The sequence below is a fragment of the Saccoglossus kowalevskii genome, chromosome 15, assembly GCF_978046115.1.
Source record: "Saccoglossus kowalevskii chromosome 15, keSacKowa6.1, whole genome shotgun sequence".
NCBI classification, from domain to species: Eukaryota; Metazoa; Hemichordata; class Enteropneusta; family Harrimaniidae; genus Saccoglossus; species Saccoglossus kowalevskii.
Genome location: NC_140655.1, coordinates 18,179,502 through 18,198,410, shown reverse-complemented (window position 1 = coordinate 18,198,410; position 18,909 = coordinate 18,179,502). Strand labels below are relative to the sequence as shown.

Sequence of the window (18,909 nt, the reverse complement as noted above, 5' to 3'; positions counted from 1 at the left end):
TATGTGCATATAATATATAGCGTAAAATGATAATATCGTGTTTCCTTTCCCGACTAAACCTATTCGAGTTTGAGTTATATGGTGTATAGTGTAGTAGCGCATTATTGGGTGCCTTTCCACACGTCTTCTTGTCAATAGTGCACTCAGGTTGGCTCACAAGTAATGATGCAAATACTCACCGTGGTTACTGCATACTATGTTTATATTCTTAATGTCACTACTTCAACACATTTACGTGATTTTGTGTACTTGGCATGGCTTACATCGATTCCTTTATATAATACAACTAATTATAAGGACATCCGAAGAGCTTTCAAATCTATGTGTACCCGGGTACATACCAGAGTTTTGTCAGATTGTCATAATAACATCGCATAAACCATTCGACGTAGGAGTGATGGAACCCAGATTGATATATGTCAACCAGCACCACGAACCTATTGTACACTTCACTATCGTCACTACATATCTACCCGATATCACGCTTTCCAAGTCAAGATACCCTGTACCACACATTCTATTCACAACCAACATCTCCACCACCGTGACCTTCCTCGCATTTCCAAGTCGCATACTATAATTTCTCAGTTATCGGTAAAAGAAAACATCACATGGTAAGATGAACTAACGAAATAATGCATTGGCAGTATCTATAAAAATCACCACTAAATCACAAATAAATTCGTATTTGACCTGTGTAATTTAATAAACAAATTAATTACAAATAAACTACATAATTTCACTCTATTTTTACTGAACAGGAATTACGACCACGACACAGACTACTTCAGCAACTGTGACAACTGGAACGGAAGGACACACAGTTATTACAAAAACAACTGATACTCTTCTCGCTTCATTGACGTGGTTAGCAAGTGGTACTGCCGCAGACGATGAGACAACAGAAACTGATAAACTGTCGACTCCAACAGTGACAGATACTTTAATTACCATTTCTGAGACACAAACTGACGAGGTACAGACATCCGTACCATATACTAGCTTTCAACCGAACACACACAGTGCGCCAACAGTAGGTGTGACTTCACGCTTTGTTTCAATATCGAGCAATCTTGAGACTTCAGATTTAGATTTCAGTACTCACGCTACATCAGAAACTGGCACTGCAATCACCGACGAAACATCAACTACATCTGTAGTTAGCACTGCAAGTATAACAGAAACTGGCACAGCAACTCAGGATGAAACATCAACTACAACAGGGCTTAGTACTGGGGGTCCAACTGAAGCCCACACATTAACTGCAACAGGAACTAATAGCGAAATGTCAACTGTAGCTGGGATTAGTACTACAGGTATAACAGAAACTGGTACTGAAACTGAAAGCAAATTACCGACTGCAGTTTCAGTTAATACAGCAACAGCAACTGATATTGCAAGTCAAAGTGGAACATCAACTGTAGATGAGGTTAGTACTGTAGATATAACAGAAGGTGGTACTACAACTAAAGATAAAACGGTGGCTTGGATTAGTACTACAGGTAAAATAGAAACTATTACTGAAACTGAGGTCGAAACATCAACTGCAGCAGGGGCTAGTACATCAGGAACAACAGAAACAGATACTGCAACTAAGGAAGAAACACCAACTACAGCTACAGTTAGTCCTGCAAGTATAACAGAAACTGGCATTGGAACTAAGGATGAAACATCAACTACAACTGGGGTTAGTACTCTGGGTATAACAAGAGGTGGTATTACAACTCAAGACGAAATATCAACAACAGCTTCGGTTAGTAATGCAAGTATTACAGAAACTCGTACTGCTACTGAAGTCGATGCAACAACTGCAACTAAGGTTATTACCCTAAGTATAACAGAAGCCGGTAGTACAATTCAAGATGAAACATCCACTGCAGATAGAGTTAGCACTGCAAGTATAACAGAAGCTGGTACTGCAACTGAAGTTGAAACATTAATGACAACTGTGGTTAGTACTGCAGGTATGACAGAAACTGGTACAAAAATTCGAGACTGGACATCAACTGCAGATGGGATTAGTGTTGCAGCTAGAACAAAAACTAGTATTGCAACTGAAGACCACACATTAACTGAAGCTGCAGTTAGTACTGCAGGTATTAAAGGAACTGGTACAGCAACTAATAGCGAATTATCAAGTGCACCTTCAGACAGTACTGCAGGTGTGACAGAAACTGGTATTGCAACTGAAAGTAAAACATTAACTGCAGCTGCTTCATTTAGCAGTACAGGTAGAATAGAAACTGGTATTGCAACTGAAGTCGAAACATCAACTGCAGCTGCAGTTAGTGCTTCAAGTATAACAGAAACTGGTAGTGCAACTGAAAGTGAATTATCAACTGCAGCTTCAATTAGTACTGCAGGTAAAACAGAAACTGGTATTGCAACTGAATTCGAAACATCAAATGCAGCTGCAGAAAGTACTGTAGGTATAATAGAAACTAGCACTACAACTGAAAGCGGAATGTCAACTGATACTAGGGCTAGTGCTGCAAGTATAACGGAAACTGGCACTGCAACTGAAAGTGAATTATCAACTGCAGCTTCAGTTAGTACTGCGGGCAGAACGGCAACTGATACTGCAACTCAAAGTGGGATATCAACTGTAGTTTCAGTTAGTAGTGCAGGTAAAACAGAAACTGGTATTGCAACTGAAGTCGAAACATCAACTGCAGCTTCAGTTAGTACTGCAGGTATATCGGCAACTGGTTCTGCAACTCAAAGTGGGATATCAACTGTAGCTGGGGTTAGTACTGCAGGTATAACAGAAACTCGTACTGCAACTGAAGACGAAACATCAACCGTAGCTCGAATTAGTACTGAAGATGAAAGAGAAACTGCAGTTTCAGCTAGTACTGAAGTTACAGCAGCAAATAGTATCGCAACTGAAGAGGAAATATCTGCAGCTGCAGGTAGTACTGCAGTTGTAACAGAAAGTGCTATTGTAACTGAAACAGATAGATCAACTGCAGCTTGGGTTATTACTGCAGGTGTAACAGAAACTGGTACTGCAACTGGAGACGAAACGTCAACGGTAGCTTGGATTAGTACTGAAGATGAAAGGGAAACTGCAGCTTCAGCTAGTACTAAAGTTACAACGGCAACTAGTATCGCAACTGAAGACGAAACATTATCTGCAGCTGCAGTTAGTACTGCAGTTGTAACAGAAAGTTCTATTGCAACTGAAACAGATACATCAACTGCAGCTTGGGTTATTACTGCAGGTTTAACAGAAACTGGTACTGCAACTGAAGACGAAACGTCAACGCTAGCTTGGATTAGTACTGAAGATGAAAGGGAAACTGCAGCTTCAGCTAGTACTAAAGTTACAACGGCAACTAGTATTGCAACTGAAGACGAAACATTATCTGCAGCTGCAGTTAGTACTGCAGTTCTAACAGAAAGTGCTACTGCAACTGAAACAGATACATCAACTGCAGCTTGGGTTATTACTGCAGGTTTAACAGAAATTGGTACTGCAACTGGAGACGAAACATCAACGGTAGCTTGGATTAGTACTGAAGATGAAAGAGAAACTGCAGCTTCAGCAAGTACTGAAGTTACAACAGCAAATAGTATCGCAACTGAAGACGAAACTTCTGCAGCTGCAGTTAGTACTGCGGGTGTAACAGAAAGTGTTATTGCAACTGAAAGCGAAACATCACCTGCAGCTGGGATTAATACTGCGAGTATAACAGAAACCGCTATTGCAACTGAGAGCGAATTATCAACTGCAGCGTCAGCTAGTACTGCAGGTAGAACAGTAACTGATATTGCAACTCAAAGTGGGACATCAACTCTAGCTGGGGTTAGTTATACTGGAATAGAAACTGTAACTGCAACTGAGTTTGAAACGTCATCTGCCATTAGGGTAAGTACTGCTGGGAAAACAGTAAATGGCACTGAAACTGAAAGCAAAACTTTAACTGCATCTTCAATTAGTACTTCTGGTAGAACAGAAACTGGTATTGCAACTCAGGATGAAACAACAAATGCAGCTGGGATTACTACTGTAGGAATAACAGAAACTGATACTGCAATTGAAGTCAAAACATCACCTGCAACTGGGATTCGCACTGGGGGTATAACTGAAACTGATACTGTAGCTCAAAGTGAAACATCAACTGCAGCTTCTGATACTACTGCAGGTATAACAGAAACTGGTACTGCAACTGAAAGTGAATCATCAGCTGCAGCTAGGGTTAGTACTGGAGGTATATCAGAAACTGGTACTGCAACTCAAAGCGAACAAACATCTGCAGCTGGCACTCAATTTCACAAAGACGCATCAACTGCATCTGGGATAGGTTCAACTATTGTGACAGAAACAGGGACTGCAATACAAGACGAAACATCTTCTCCAGACAAATCAAGTACTCCAGCTGAAACAGGTACCACACAATCAAAACGAAAAATAGCACTATTAAATATGGAACGCCAACTGCAGCTAAATTTAAGAAATATACCGTCTGAGCCAAATCACGGAGTTCGCGAGATATGCGAGATCCTAATTTATGCAGCCGTCTATGCTAACAATATACACCTAAGCAATCATTCGGTATGACACAAGAGCATAAGATATATTTACCGGCGTTAGCGAGTTTCGTATGTAGACTACGTGTATGCAAAATCGATAAATTATAACAAATAAAATTATAATTTTGGTGTACTTCTATGAACCATACAAATAAAAAGTGTCCTAAATCTTAAAAACAAAATCAAATAACGATTGGTTATCCACGCGTTCTTTTTCAAACGGGAGCAAGCCCTGGAACTAGCAATGTTCCATTTTATTACGGGAGCCCATAGAAATTTCGCATGACAATTTTTTTAATTCACAGCAGATAACTTCAAATTCTCGGGACAGAGCTGTAAGTGCACAACGCCGACTTCGCAATACTGCAGCTACTGATGCGTTGTTAACAACCAATTCCCCGGGTGACTCTGATTTTGAACAATGTTTGTATCGCTGACGTCAGGGTGCAATAATAATCGATCAATCTACGTTTTCTCAATATGTACATGAAAACTTTGGTTTATTTCTGTATTCAGAATGTTTTTGGTTTTTTTCAAAACCAGCACCTAGAATAATGAGGAATTGGTTATTTGGCACTCGACCGAATACTATAAATAATGTTCGCGTTCCAGAAGTCAAGAATAGAATGCGGTGTGTCATATTCTGTCTATTTTATAGTATGCGGATTCGTCGGTGGTGGCGCTGTTAAATATTTAAAGTATTTTACAACTCTCATATACGCAGCTATTGATAACTTACGGCTTTCTCAATTTATCCAATACGTATCAAAGCGGTAAAGACATTAAATAGAGATCTAATGGCGCAGTATCCAGTATGTGCGTATATTATTATACTCATAACTAGTTACCCGTGGGACCCATGGCGTGTAACTAGTACACTAACATTAAATTTATCTTATTCCAAACATTTTTCAAAGCAGAATGTATCAATGATCCAACACTTTCCACTAACGCCCTTGGATATATACCCTTGGTCAATATATTCCCAAATCACATCATAGACCTATAGAATATATCGTTATATGAGCACTTATCCACATTATTATTTTACATTAGAATAACAGCATAAGCGTACTAATGTATGTAGCGTAATAGCGTAAAATGGTAATATCGAATTAGAAGTCTGGTCGATTTGGGAGTATTTGGTGTAGAAGCGCATAATCGGGTGCTTTTGTCAACATTGCACTCAAGTTGGCTCACATGTAATGATTCAAATACTCACTGCATACTATGTTTATATTCCCAATGTCACTGCTTCAACAAATTCACGTGATTGTGTGTAATTGATATGGCTTATATCGATTTCTTTATATAATATAACTAATTATAAGGACATCCGACGAACTTGCAACTCTATTGTACCAGGGTGCATACCAGAGTTTTGTCAGATTGTTTTATAATAACATCGCATAAACAATTCGACGTAGGAGTGATGGGACTTAGATTGATATATGTCAACCAGCACCACGAACCTATTGTACACTTCACTATCGTCACCACATATCAACCCGATATCACGCTTTCCGAGTCAAGCCACCCTCTACCATACTTTCTATTCACAACCATCATTTCCACCACCGTTACCTTCCTCGCACCTATAATTCGCACGCTATAACTTCTATGTTATCCATAAAGGAAAACATCACATGGTAAGATGAACTAACGAAACAATGCACTGACCGTATCTGTAATGAATCACCACTAAATCACAAATAAATTCGTATTTGACTTGTGTAATTTAATAAACAAATTAATTAAGAAATATACTACATAATTTTACCCTATTTTTACTGAACAGGAATTCCGACCACGACACAGACTACTTCAGCAACTGTGACAACTGGAACGGAAGGACACACCGATATTACAAAAACAACTGATACTCCTCTCGCTTCATTGACGTGGTTAGCAAGTGGTACTGCCGCAGACGATGAGACAAAAGAAACTTATAAACTGTCGACTCCAACAGTAACAGATACTTTTACGACCATATTCGAGACACAGACTGACGCGGTACAGACATCCGTACCATACACTAGCTTTCAACCGAGCTCACATAGTGCGCCAACAGTAGGTGTGACTTCACGCTTTGTTTCAATAACGAGCAATCTTGAGACATCAGGTATAAGTACTCACGCTATATCAGAGACTGGCGCTACAATCACTGACGATACATCAACTACAGATGAGGTTAGTACTGCAAGTATAACAGAAACTCGTACTGCAACTCAAGGCAGTGCATTAACTGCAGACGAAGTTAGTACTGCAAGTATAACAGAATCTGGTTCTACAACTCAAAACGAAACATCAACGGTAGCTTGGATTAGTACTGCAGATGAAATAGAAACTATTACAGCAACTGAGGTTGAAACATCAACTGAAGCTGTGCTTAGCACTGCAGGAAGAACAGAAACAGGTATTGCAACTGAGGACGAAATATCAACTGAAGCTGGGCTTAGTACTGCAGGAAGAACAGAAACAGGTATTGCAACTGAGGACGAAATATCAACTGAAGCTGGGCTTAGTACTGCAGGAAGAACAGAAACAGGTATTGCAACTGAGGAAGAAATATCATCTGCAGCTGAAGTTAGTACTGCAAGTTTAACAGAAACAGGTACTGCAACTGCGGAAGAAATGTCAACTGCAGCTGCAGTCAGTACTGCAGGTATAACCGAAACAGGTATTGCAACTGAGGAAGAAATATCATCTGCAGCTGAAGTTAGTACTGCAAGTTTAACAGAAACAGGTACTGCAACTGCGGAAGAAATGTCAACTGCAGCTGCAGTCAGTACTGCAGGTATAACCGAAACAGGTATTGCAACTGAGGAAGAAATATCATCTGCAGCTGAAGTTAGTACTGCAAGTTTAACAGAAACAGGTACTGCAACTGCGGAAGAAATGTCAACTGCAGCTGCAGTCAGTACTGCAGGTATAACCGAAACAGGTATTGCAACTGAGGAAGAAATATCATCTGCAGCTGAAGTTAGTACTGCAAGTTTAACAGAAACAGGTACTGCAACTGAGGAAGAAATGTCAACTGCAGCTGCAGTCAGTACTTCAAGTATAACAGAAACTGCCACTGAAACTCATAATGAAACATTATCTGCAACTGAGATTAGTACTCCGCGTATAACTCAAGCTAGTGCTATAATTCAAGACGGAACATCAATCGCAGCTTCGTTTATCACTACAGGTATGAATGAAGCTGGTACTACAAGTGAAGATGAAAGATCAACTGCAGATAGAGTTAGTACAGCGCATATAACTGAAGCTGCTACTGCAACTGCAGTTGAAACATTAATGACAACTGGGGTTAGTACTACAGGTATGACAGAAACCGGTACTACAACTGAAAGTGGAATGTCAACTGTAGCTAGGGTTAGTACTGCAAGTATAACAGCAACTGGTATTGCAACTGAAGCCGAAACATCAACTGCAGCTGCAGTTAGTACTGCAGGTATAACAGAAACTGGTATTGCAACTAAAGACGAAACATCAGTGGTATCTTGGATTAGTACTGCAGGTGAAATAGAAACTGTGACTGCAACTGAGATTGAGGTTCAGGCATCAACTGCAGCCCTGGCTAGTACTGCAGGTATAACAGAAGCTGGTACTACAGCTCAAAGCGAATTATCAACTGCAGCGGGGGTTAGTACAGCTGGTATAACGGTAACTGATACTGCAACTGAAAGCGTAACATCAACCGCAGGTTCAAATAGTACCGCAGATAGAGCAGAAACTAGTATTGCAACTGCAGACGAAACTGTAGCTTCAGTTAGTACTGTAATTAGAACAGAAATTGGTATTGCAACTCAGGATGGAACATCAACTGGTGTTAGTACTGCAAGTAAAACAGAAACTGGTACTGCGACTGAAGTCGAAACATCAACTGCAGCTGACACTCAATCAACTGCATATGGGTTAAGTTCAACTATTGTGACAGAAGCAGGAACTAAAAAACAAGACGAAACATCTACTACAGCTGAAACAAATACTCCAGTTGAAACAGGTATCACAATATTAAAACAAAAAATAGCAGTTAAATTATAAGATATATAAGTTATTAACAGGTCTTTCAAGGTAAAGTATCAATTGTAGGTAAAATAAAACCCCTTCACGTTTGAGAAAAAACACTTGACAACTTAAGCAATAACAGAAATAGGCACCATAATCACTACTACACATGAGAATACACAGACGACGTTTCATGTTGCTATGTTTCCAATATTTTCAAGTAATTTACTGGGGCCTAAACCAAATCACGGAGTTCGCGAGATGATATGCGTGTCATGTCCTAATTTATGTCACAGCCTAACATTGTACACCTAAGCAATCGCTCGGTATGGTGTACAAAAACATTTGGCAGAGGAACACATGATATTATTGCATGAGTTCCTAGTATTTAGTTTCGTTCTTAGAGTACATCTATGCAAATCAATAAATTATAACAAATAAAGTTATAATTTTGGTGTACTTTTTAGTGACCATAAATGTGACCAAAATCTGGGAACAAAATCAAATTATTACCGTTATTGATGCATTACATAAACGATAAATTTACAATGCAAAATGTTTAATCCACATTTAGCTTTTCATAGTAGTGACATTACGAATTCGACTCCTATGCGAGAATTCTACACATGCGATCAAAACCTAGATAGGACACTGTATTTGGATTCATTAACATAATACCGAAAATAAATCATCACTGCAAAGCCGTTAGTGTAGATAGTTGCACGCTGGGCATAGAGGCATAGATATCCATGGCATAGAGGTGTACGTACTATATCATATATATACATACTATTACAAATATACACCTGTTCTATTACAGCAAACTTGTGTAATACACCAATATCCGCCATACAGCATCCTATAAATAAATAAATAAATAAATAAATAAATAAATAAATAAATAAATAAATAAATAAATAAATAAATAAATAAATAAATAAATAAATAAATAAATAAATAAATAAATAAATAAATAAATAAATAAATAAATAAATAAATAAATAAATAAATAAATAAATAAATAAATAAAATTTAATCTTGCAGTACCTACTACAGCACATCCAACAACAGAAGCAACAACATCAACTGGTACAACACTTAAAGACGAAACGTCGGTTGCAGATGAATTAAGTACTCTGGTGACAGAAGAAACATATACGGTAACTCAAGATAAAACGTTGATTACAGATGAATTAGGTACTATGTCTGCAACAGAGCCAGGTAAGAAAATTATGCATTCATATTTGAGTTCATTACAAAATTAATAAGAATAATATTCGGAATAATAATTGAACTATATTTGAGACGAGTAAATAAAGAAACTGAAACCGCCTTTCTTTTTCAGTTAAAACAACAATGCTATCAGAGACAACAACAGCAAAAGAAACATACGGTACAGAAATCACTTCCCAGTTCACACCATTCCTTACAACAACCCAGGAAACTACAGATGAAATGGCCACTAAAAAAGAAACCACAACTTATGATGACATCACTTCCCAGTTCACACCATTCCTTACAACAACCCAGGAAACTACAGATGAAATTGCCACTGAAAAAGAAACCACAACTTATGATGACATCACTTTCCAGTTCACACAAATTCTTACAACAACCCAGGAAACTACAGACGAAATGGCCACTGAAAAAGAAACCACAACTTATGATGACATCACTTTCCAGTTCACACCATTCCTTACAACAACCAAGGAAACTACAGATGAAATTGCCACTGCAAAAGAAACCACAATTTATGATGACATTACTTCCCAGTTCACACCAATTCTTACAACAACCCAGGAAACTACAGACGAAATGGTCACTGAAAAAGAAACCACAAGTTATGATGAAATCACTTTCCAGTTCACAGCATTCCTTACAACAACCAAGGAAACAACAGATGAAATTTCCACTGCAAAAGAAACCACAAGTTATGATGACACCACTTCCCTTTCCACACCATTCCTTACAACAACCCAGGAAACTACAGATGAAATATCTACAGAGATCACAAGTTATGATGAAGCCACTACCCAGTTTACCCCAGCCCGTACCACAACTCAACAAACTACGAAGGTGATGACCACAGAATCGGAGGCCACAAGTTATGTTAAGGCCACTTCCCAGTTTGTATCAACCACTACCACAACCGAGGAAATTACAGAGGTACTATCCACGGAAATTGGGACCATAAGTTATGATGAAACCTCTTCTAAATTTGTATCAACCCCTACCACAACCAAGGAAATTACAGAAGTACTATCTACAGAAATAGAGACAACAAGTTATGACAAAACCACTACCCCTACTACACCAGTACCTACTACAGAGACCGACCCTGCGATGGACACCACTCATTTTAAAGAAACTACTGTGCAGTCAACTGTTCCTCTTACTAATTACGACAAAATAACATCAAAGTCCACAGCAGGTACTACATCACCATATGCACTCACAGTAGGAGAGGGAACTGAATTGGAGACTACTATTGTCGATGAACCATTCACATCAATTGGCTCAACAACAGCAGGAATGGACGACGAAACGATTATGACTACTACTGAAACAATAGTAACAACAGAACCAGGCGTATCAACATATGGTACAACAGCTACAACGCAGCACATGTCAACCCAAACAGATGGCATTACTACAACAGCAGCAGTGTGCAAAACTCAGAATTACATATGCATTGCTCAATACCCGAGTCAGAGATTTAAGATGAAATTGGTTATATTTGGCCTAACATGGGTCAATGACCTTAATGATGATAACACATGCATGTACAAAGATGAAGCTGACAGCATTGGGCATGGGGTAAGTATTCTGTACAATTAAGTATAGTCAAGTAACTGTTAATGAAAGTGGCAAACTACTGTTTGCATTAGCACCTATTTAGCTTTGTAATCAATCCAGCGAATCAATGGAATATAATTTACTCTTCCCCCTATGTGTACTGTGTATTCAGCCTCAATGTTATTTTTGGTAGCCATAAATATGTTGTTTTTTAATATGTTCCTCTTATGATTTAAGTCTTAATTATGTTATGTTAATTATACATTATCACTAAACACACAGCTTCATATAGTGTTTGATGTAGGCAGACTGGGAAGAATAATACCGTGCTACCATGTCACCAAGTTTACGTGAGTATTCTGTATAATATATAATGAATATGTATGGCTTCACTTAATATAGTATAACTCCTCGTAATACACTATCTTGGTTGTAACTGTCAAGATTCAATTTCTGCTGACTATTGTAGTAACTGGATTGTTTTTTTCCAACAGGTTACATAATCATAATAGAAGGAAAAGACAGGTCTACATTGCTCCCACAGATACCGAGGATATTATTGAAGTAGAAGTGGAGATACCTATACCATTGAATGAAACTGACATTACGGTCGAGTATATTGAAACTGAATTTGAATATGGTCTGAATGTGACTGATGCTTTCAGAAATATATCCTCAAAAACCGTCATACTTAGTATGACCAACGTAACCAAATTAGGTAATGTACACACACACACATTCATATAGGCAACTTGTATCCCCGCGATTTGCATATATTTGAAATTTGCAATCGGAAATTATGCTCAACTGAAAATTCAATACTGATCAGTAAACAGAAAACATGAAGAATTTCACAATATCGAAAACAGGAAATAATTATCGTAGTGTTAGTATCAATTACATGCACATATTAATTATTATTAGTAGTAATTATTCATCCACATAAAATAGTATGTCTGCACAAAGACTTATTATTTCAATCACTCCTTCCATTATTTTTCAGATCCATACACACTGGCACCTACAACTGAATTTCCGGCAACAACTGTCGGGGATATGGAAACCATGACAACTTATATCGATGCATATACTGACCAGATTACAACAGGCATAATCACAGTGGAAGGCACTGAAGTAGTTTCCACCGATGTCCTTGTTGCTGAGACAGGTGTTACAACAGAACCAATCATGACGAATGGTTTCTTTAGCAATGACACAGAAAATGAAACTACTATTATCGCTACTACTAGTGAACCAGCTACAACAACACAACCAAGCACACCATCAGACCTAATAACAGAAGGAGATACAGTTGACACAGCCAGTCCGTTTACCGATGGAACAGAAGGTGAAACATCTACATTACAAACTACTACCAGTGAACCAGTTACAACAACAAAACCACACACAACATCAGGTCCCGCGACAGAAGAACGTACAGTTGATACAGCCAGTCCGTTCACAGATGGAACAGAAGGTGAAACATCTACATTGAATACTACTGCCAGTGAGCCAGTTACAACAACAAAACCACACACAACATCAGGTCCTATGACAAGAGAAGGTACAGTTGATACAGCCAGTCCGTTCACAGATAGAACAGAAAGTGAAACATCTACATTACAAACTACTACTAGTGAACCAGTTACAACAACAAAACCACACACAACATCAGGTCCTACGACAGAAGAAGGTACAGTTGATACAGCCAGTCCGTTCACAGATGGAACAGAAGGTGAAACATCTACATTACAAACTACTACCAGTGAACCAGTTACAACAACAAAACCACACACAACATCAGATCCTATGACAGAGGAAGATACTGTTGATACAGTCAGTCCGTTCAAAGATGGAACAGAAGGTGAAACATCTACATTGAAAACTACTACCAGTGAACCAGTTACAACAACAAAACCACACACAACATCAGACCCTACGACAGAAGAAGGTACAGTTGACACAGCCAGTCCATTCACAGATGGAACAGAAAGTGAAACATCTACATTACAAACTACTGCCAGTGAACCAGTTACAACAACAAAACCACACACAACATCAGGTCCCGCGACAGAAGAAGGTACAGTTGATACAGCCAGTCCGTTTACAGATGAAACAGAAGGTGAAACATCTACATTACAAACTACTGCCAGTGAGCCAGCTAGGACAACAAAACCACACACAACACCAGGCTCTACGACAGAAGAAGGTACATTTGACACAGCCAGTCCATTCACAGATGGAACAGAAGGTGAAACATCTACATTGAAAACTACTGCCAGTGAGCCAGTTACAACAACAAAACCACACACAACATCAGGTCCTACGACAGAAGAAGGTACAGTTGACACAGCCAGTCCGTTCACAGATGGAACAGAAGGTGAAACATCTACATTAAAAACTACTACTATTGAATCAGTTAAAACAGCACAACCAAGCACACCATCGCCAGTTATAACAACCCAATCAGATACATCGACACAGCCAAGTGGTGTCAAAACTACAGCACCGGTTCCCACAATGAGACAGGTTACTACATCACAGACAGACGCTACATCAGGTACACCAATTACATCAATAGTTACTGTACCAACACAAAGTACAAGTGACGATGCAACTACATCAAAAGATACTACACCAACACAAAGTACAAGTGGCGATGTAACTACATCAAAGGATACTAAACCAACACAAAGTACAAGTGGCGATGTAACTACATCAACGGTTACTACACCAACAAAAAGTACAAGTGGCGATGCAACTACATCGAAGGTTACTATACCAACACAAAGTACAAGTGGCGATGTAACTACATCAAAGATTACTACACCAACAAAAAGTACAAGTGGCGATGTTACAACTGCACCGAAAGTTACTACACCACATCAAGATCCCACAACACTTCAAGTTACAACTGCGCCTACTACAGCAACGGTTTTACCAACGTGTACACCAGAGGAATATATCTGTAAAGTACAGATACCCAGTCAAAGATTTATGATGACCTTATATATATATGGATTACCCTGGAACGATGACCTGTCAGACAAATCAACGTGCACGTTTCGTGACGAGGCTGATTACATTGGCAAGGGGGTAGGTAATCATACATTAAATCGCAAGTCAAAGTTTCAACTTTCTATAACGTGTCTTTGGAAATATTGACCAACACGATTACACACATGCACATGTCTCAAGGTCGTTGCAATACAATTGCCAAGACTGGGTGTAACTGTTACTATAGTTTAGTGTTTTATTGTTTAGTAAGACACGTGTATATCCTCACCATATCTACTCCTGTTTTCATCATGCAGATGTATAAGGTATTCGATGTTGGTAAACTCCGTGGGCTTACATACTGTTATTACGTTCTATCATTCACGTAAGTACACAATACTGGAATTTGTTTATGATTATTATTTATTATATGATAAGTTGGTTTTAGGTTGATTGATACCCTATAGACTATTACTTAAATCACGCCCTCTACATCTCATTAAAAGATAAAACGCCACTGATCATGCTACACGATGATATCGTAATACGTGTGAGGGCGTGAACCTGATTATGTGTCAATGGCGCAACCGGATTGAATATAAAGAAATCGCGGTCTACGCGACTGTCTTTTTTTCTATTTTTGACATTTCAAACATTTAGTAATTAAGCTCAATAAATCAACAATGCTACCAAGTTTCCTATTCGAAATAACTAAAAAAAGGCCGAGAGGCTCTCCGTCTGTTGTGTTTTGTACTCATACATATTATATATTCATATGAACGTTGTGACAGTTTTACGGATTGTACTTGAGGGACCGCTGGTGGTCTTTTAACGTAACATTGCGATGTCTCACTACTACCTACTATTCTAACAGGGAATCACAACCTAGCAGGAGGAAGAGGCAGAAACCCATGGTGAATGTTCCCGAGCATGAGAATATTATTAAAGTAGATGTCGAAATACCGATTCCTTTAAATGAAACTGACGTCACGGAGGCATTGATCCTAGAAGAATTTACATATGGGCTGAATCAAACTGATGCGTTCAGGGAGTTTTCTAACAAAACTGTCATAATTGACCGGACTGATGTTATAAAACTAGGTACAAACTCTATTTAGTTTTATCATACCCATGGTCGTGCCGCTGATTGAACTGAACACGGTCACGTGATGGTGAACACAACTCACTATTGGCTTAGAGACAATAATGAACATCAATTGACCTCGATTTCGTTATTGCGCATGTGCAGATGTTTACAAAAAACAACAAAAAATGTCATACGGTTTATGTCGTGATTATTTATTTGGCATAATAAAACATATAGTTACCGAGGTGGAGGTCATTATTAAGTTTTAATGAAATATTGACCTTGATTGTGCCTTTCTTTCTCGTCGGGTATTCAAAACTAAATATGTTCCTCCATTTCGGTATCTATGTTTAAAATAGCGTGGTTGTAGACGGATTGCACATGTAGTCTATGTAGTGTACTAATGTATGATGATATTAAATTTCTTTCAGATTCCTACACCATGGAACCTCCCACGGAATCCACAGAAGAAGGTAAGTGTTAATTGGTAAACCATTTGAAAGATGTCAGTATTCAACGATATCATTTGAAAACATTATAATATCTATTCAATCGGCCAATAGAAACCTCTCGTTTTTGTTTGAATTGTGAAGTTTATAAATAATTGTAAAGATGAAGGTAATATCTTTGTTGCGCCGAGAGTAAACTATATATTTTTAAAAAAATGCGTATTTGCACATTTACACACGAGAAAACAAGCAATGTATTTAGCACGCGTTCTATTCCCCGAAGTGTATTGAATACAACCTGCGCGATACCATCAGTCTTTAAAACGGGAGGGTCGTCACCTGCGCACGTGCGGGAATTGAGTCTCAAGCAAGGATAACAAACACGCAAAGGCTCATGGGTAGACGCTTGTTTGTAAACAGTGACACGCTATGGCCATCTGACGCATGCGCAGGTGACGACATCCCCGCTTTAAGGTTAACCAGGGCGGTAGGCATGGCATGCCTAGGCATTGTTTAGCTCTTGAACCAATCACTATCCAATTCGAATGGGAGCTGATGATCGGTATTTATATTTTTTAAATACGTTTATAAGTTAAGGCACAGCTTTATGCCATTCGATGTATAACTGGCACAGTTACATTACATTTACATTATTCCATACATCTTTCAAATTAAAATGTATCACTGACCTATGTTTTCAGGTGATGATGGCGTTGCTGACCGGCAGCTTGTCATATTGGCTGCTACCCTTGGGACCACGGCCGCTGTACTCGTTGTAGCCCTTTGTGTGTTTCTGTTCGCCTTCTGTCGAGCAGTTCGTAGACGCAGACACCAAAGAGACCAAAGCAAACACTTCGCCTATGTCGACCACAAGTACCCTCACACGGTTAGTCGACCGTATGGACTTGAACAAGGGCCCGAGTCCTCTTTTGAGTGGGACTCGTACAGTGAGAGCATCAGTGAAGTCAGTGCTAGCAATGGTGACTCGACATTTAAGATGGACCAACGAATGCGGCATCTAGCCATGGTAATGAACCAAGCACCCGAAGTATCGGTGAGTATAGTCTGCAACAATGTGATCCATGATCAGATGACTAACGAGAATTGTTACCAAGACGTTATATCCGGTGTTATGTAGTCTGATAACCAGGATACTTTCCGCGGCTTAGCAGGCCTCTTCTCACATGATCTGCTTACCAGGCTAGGAGTTAATGGACTAACTAAAACCAACTAATATTTTGTCAAGCAAGCTATATATCAACTGAATTAAAGTCACGCCTATTAGTTTAAATCGCAGCACTAATTTTATTGTGTCTTATTCACAGCCACACATGCGTGCCAAGCCACCTAAATTAGACTATGGAGAACCATATGAAGCCGCGTTCTCTGAAGATCATGGATTTATACGACCATATGTTGCAACGGGGTCAGAGGTCAGTATCAAACTTTTAATAGCTTAATTGCCAACGATGTTTATATAAGGTGGTTAATTAATAAAAAAAACAAATGTATTCACTCACGCACATTTATGACAAAGTGACGGGTATGTAGATTAAAACGGATGTTGTTGACCACCTCGTCCTCGTTGTCGTCGCCGTTAACCCTTTCCTGTGGCCGGGACAATTGTAGTAATATTTGTAAAATCTTTTTGTAACTTGGCAATATCATCAACCAATGTGTAATCTCGATGAAGTTCAAGTTTGAAAATTTGGTCCATTAGCTTAAACAAGAGTAGTTTGTAAGAATGTATACGTAAATGTCTGTCTCCGAGTGAAAACGCGATACCAATACAAGCACAATTAGATGTAATTGAAAACTGGCAAATCAACTCAGCTTAGTGGGATAGTTCAAATCAAGTACAACAAACATCAACTTAGATGGTAAGAGGAGAAACATTGTTGAACATAAAAATAAGTAAATATATTATTTTACCCTGTTTACAAGTATTTTCTAACCGACATTTGCTGAAATATATTTCACTACACTGTTATGGAACTCGCCAAAATCAAGCATTTCTTCCATTCCAGTACCGGTTCTTGTATTGCAAGTGTTCAGTATTTTAACTATTATTTATATTATATTATTTATTTCAGATTTCGGAGTCAAAGTACTCAGACTGAATTTATCTTTGGAAATAAAACTGAGATGACGTCATCGATGACGAGGATACACTTCTATTATAGATATGAAGCAACGTGCAATTAATTATAAATTAAAAAACGTCTGCAGTAGATGCAGACATTTTATTTTTGAACAAAGTGATTTATAATATGTACTTGAAGTACGTCACGTTGTGCAGAAACTAGATTAGATAAATATGTTGCTACCATATGAATTTACCCACTAACATATTGTGTTATGTAACAGCATTTTTAATCGTTTAGTATTCATTTTTAGTATTGTTACTTCTCAGGATACGCTTGGAGTGTATTTTATTACTATTTACAATTGCGAGTACACTTCTGACCATATTTACCCATACGACCGAATACAAGTATTATATTTATTCAAGACGTATATATTTATAAGAACTCACACAAACAATTTGCGCCCTCTAGCGATGACACACTTTTGTGACGTAGAAATGACGTAGGTGGGTGAAAGTTCACTTTGACAACATTGTTGTTTTCCCATTTAGAATATAGAAATCTTTCAAAAACATTTTTTTAACGGACGACTACAGATCAAAACATATGCATTACCATTTCAGCATCGCTAGGGGGCGCGGCATTTTGTTTGCAATGACACGATTAGGGTATTCCAGAATAATATACAGTAAATATTCCTAGTCGAATTCACGGTGCTCATGTAACTAATATTTTTATTTTTACTTGTTTTTCTATTTGAATTGCTGATTTGACGGAGTTCAAAGAATAAATTCCTTTATTGCCCTTTGCTTTTATTGCGTTCATTGCATTGTGAGTAAGTTATACAAGCATTATTTATATATCAGTTTGCTTTATCAAAAAGTATTTTTTTAAAGAATAAACTCATTTATTATTGATACTATGTTTATCTTTATTGGTAACC

The 18,909-nt window shown here is 38.3% G+C and overlaps 1 protein-coding gene across 1 annotated transcript in view; it reads left to right on the top strand.

The window, feature by feature from the left end:
• The window catches only part of LOC100370593 (uncharacterized), a 33,271-nt gene extending 14,388 nt beyond the window's left edge, over positions 1-18,883 (top strand). The window contains exons 10-21 of the mRNA XM_085490525.1: positions 6,335-8,545; positions 9,595-9,771; positions 9,896-11,367; positions 11,629-11,696; positions 11,841-12,064; positions 12,350-14,442; positions 14,661-14,728; positions 15,218-15,444; positions 15,862-15,903; positions 16,581-16,933; positions 17,205-17,312; positions 17,973-18,883. Coding sequence (XP_085346651.1) covers positions 6,335-8,545; positions 9,595-9,771; positions 9,896-11,367; positions 11,629-11,696; positions 11,841-12,064; positions 12,350-14,442; positions 14,661-14,728; positions 15,218-15,444; positions 15,862-15,903; positions 16,581-16,933; positions 17,205-17,312; positions 17,973-17,999 — 7,070 coding nt within the window. The 3' untranslated portion in view covers positions 18,000-18,883. The remainder of the gene's footprint in view (positions 1-6,334; positions 8,546-9,594; positions 9,772-9,895; positions 11,368-11,628; positions 11,697-11,840; positions 12,065-12,349; positions 14,443-14,660; positions 14,729-15,217; positions 15,445-15,861; positions 15,904-16,580; positions 16,934-17,204; positions 17,313-17,972) is intronic.
• Positions 18,884-18,909: the final 26 nt, after the last annotated feature.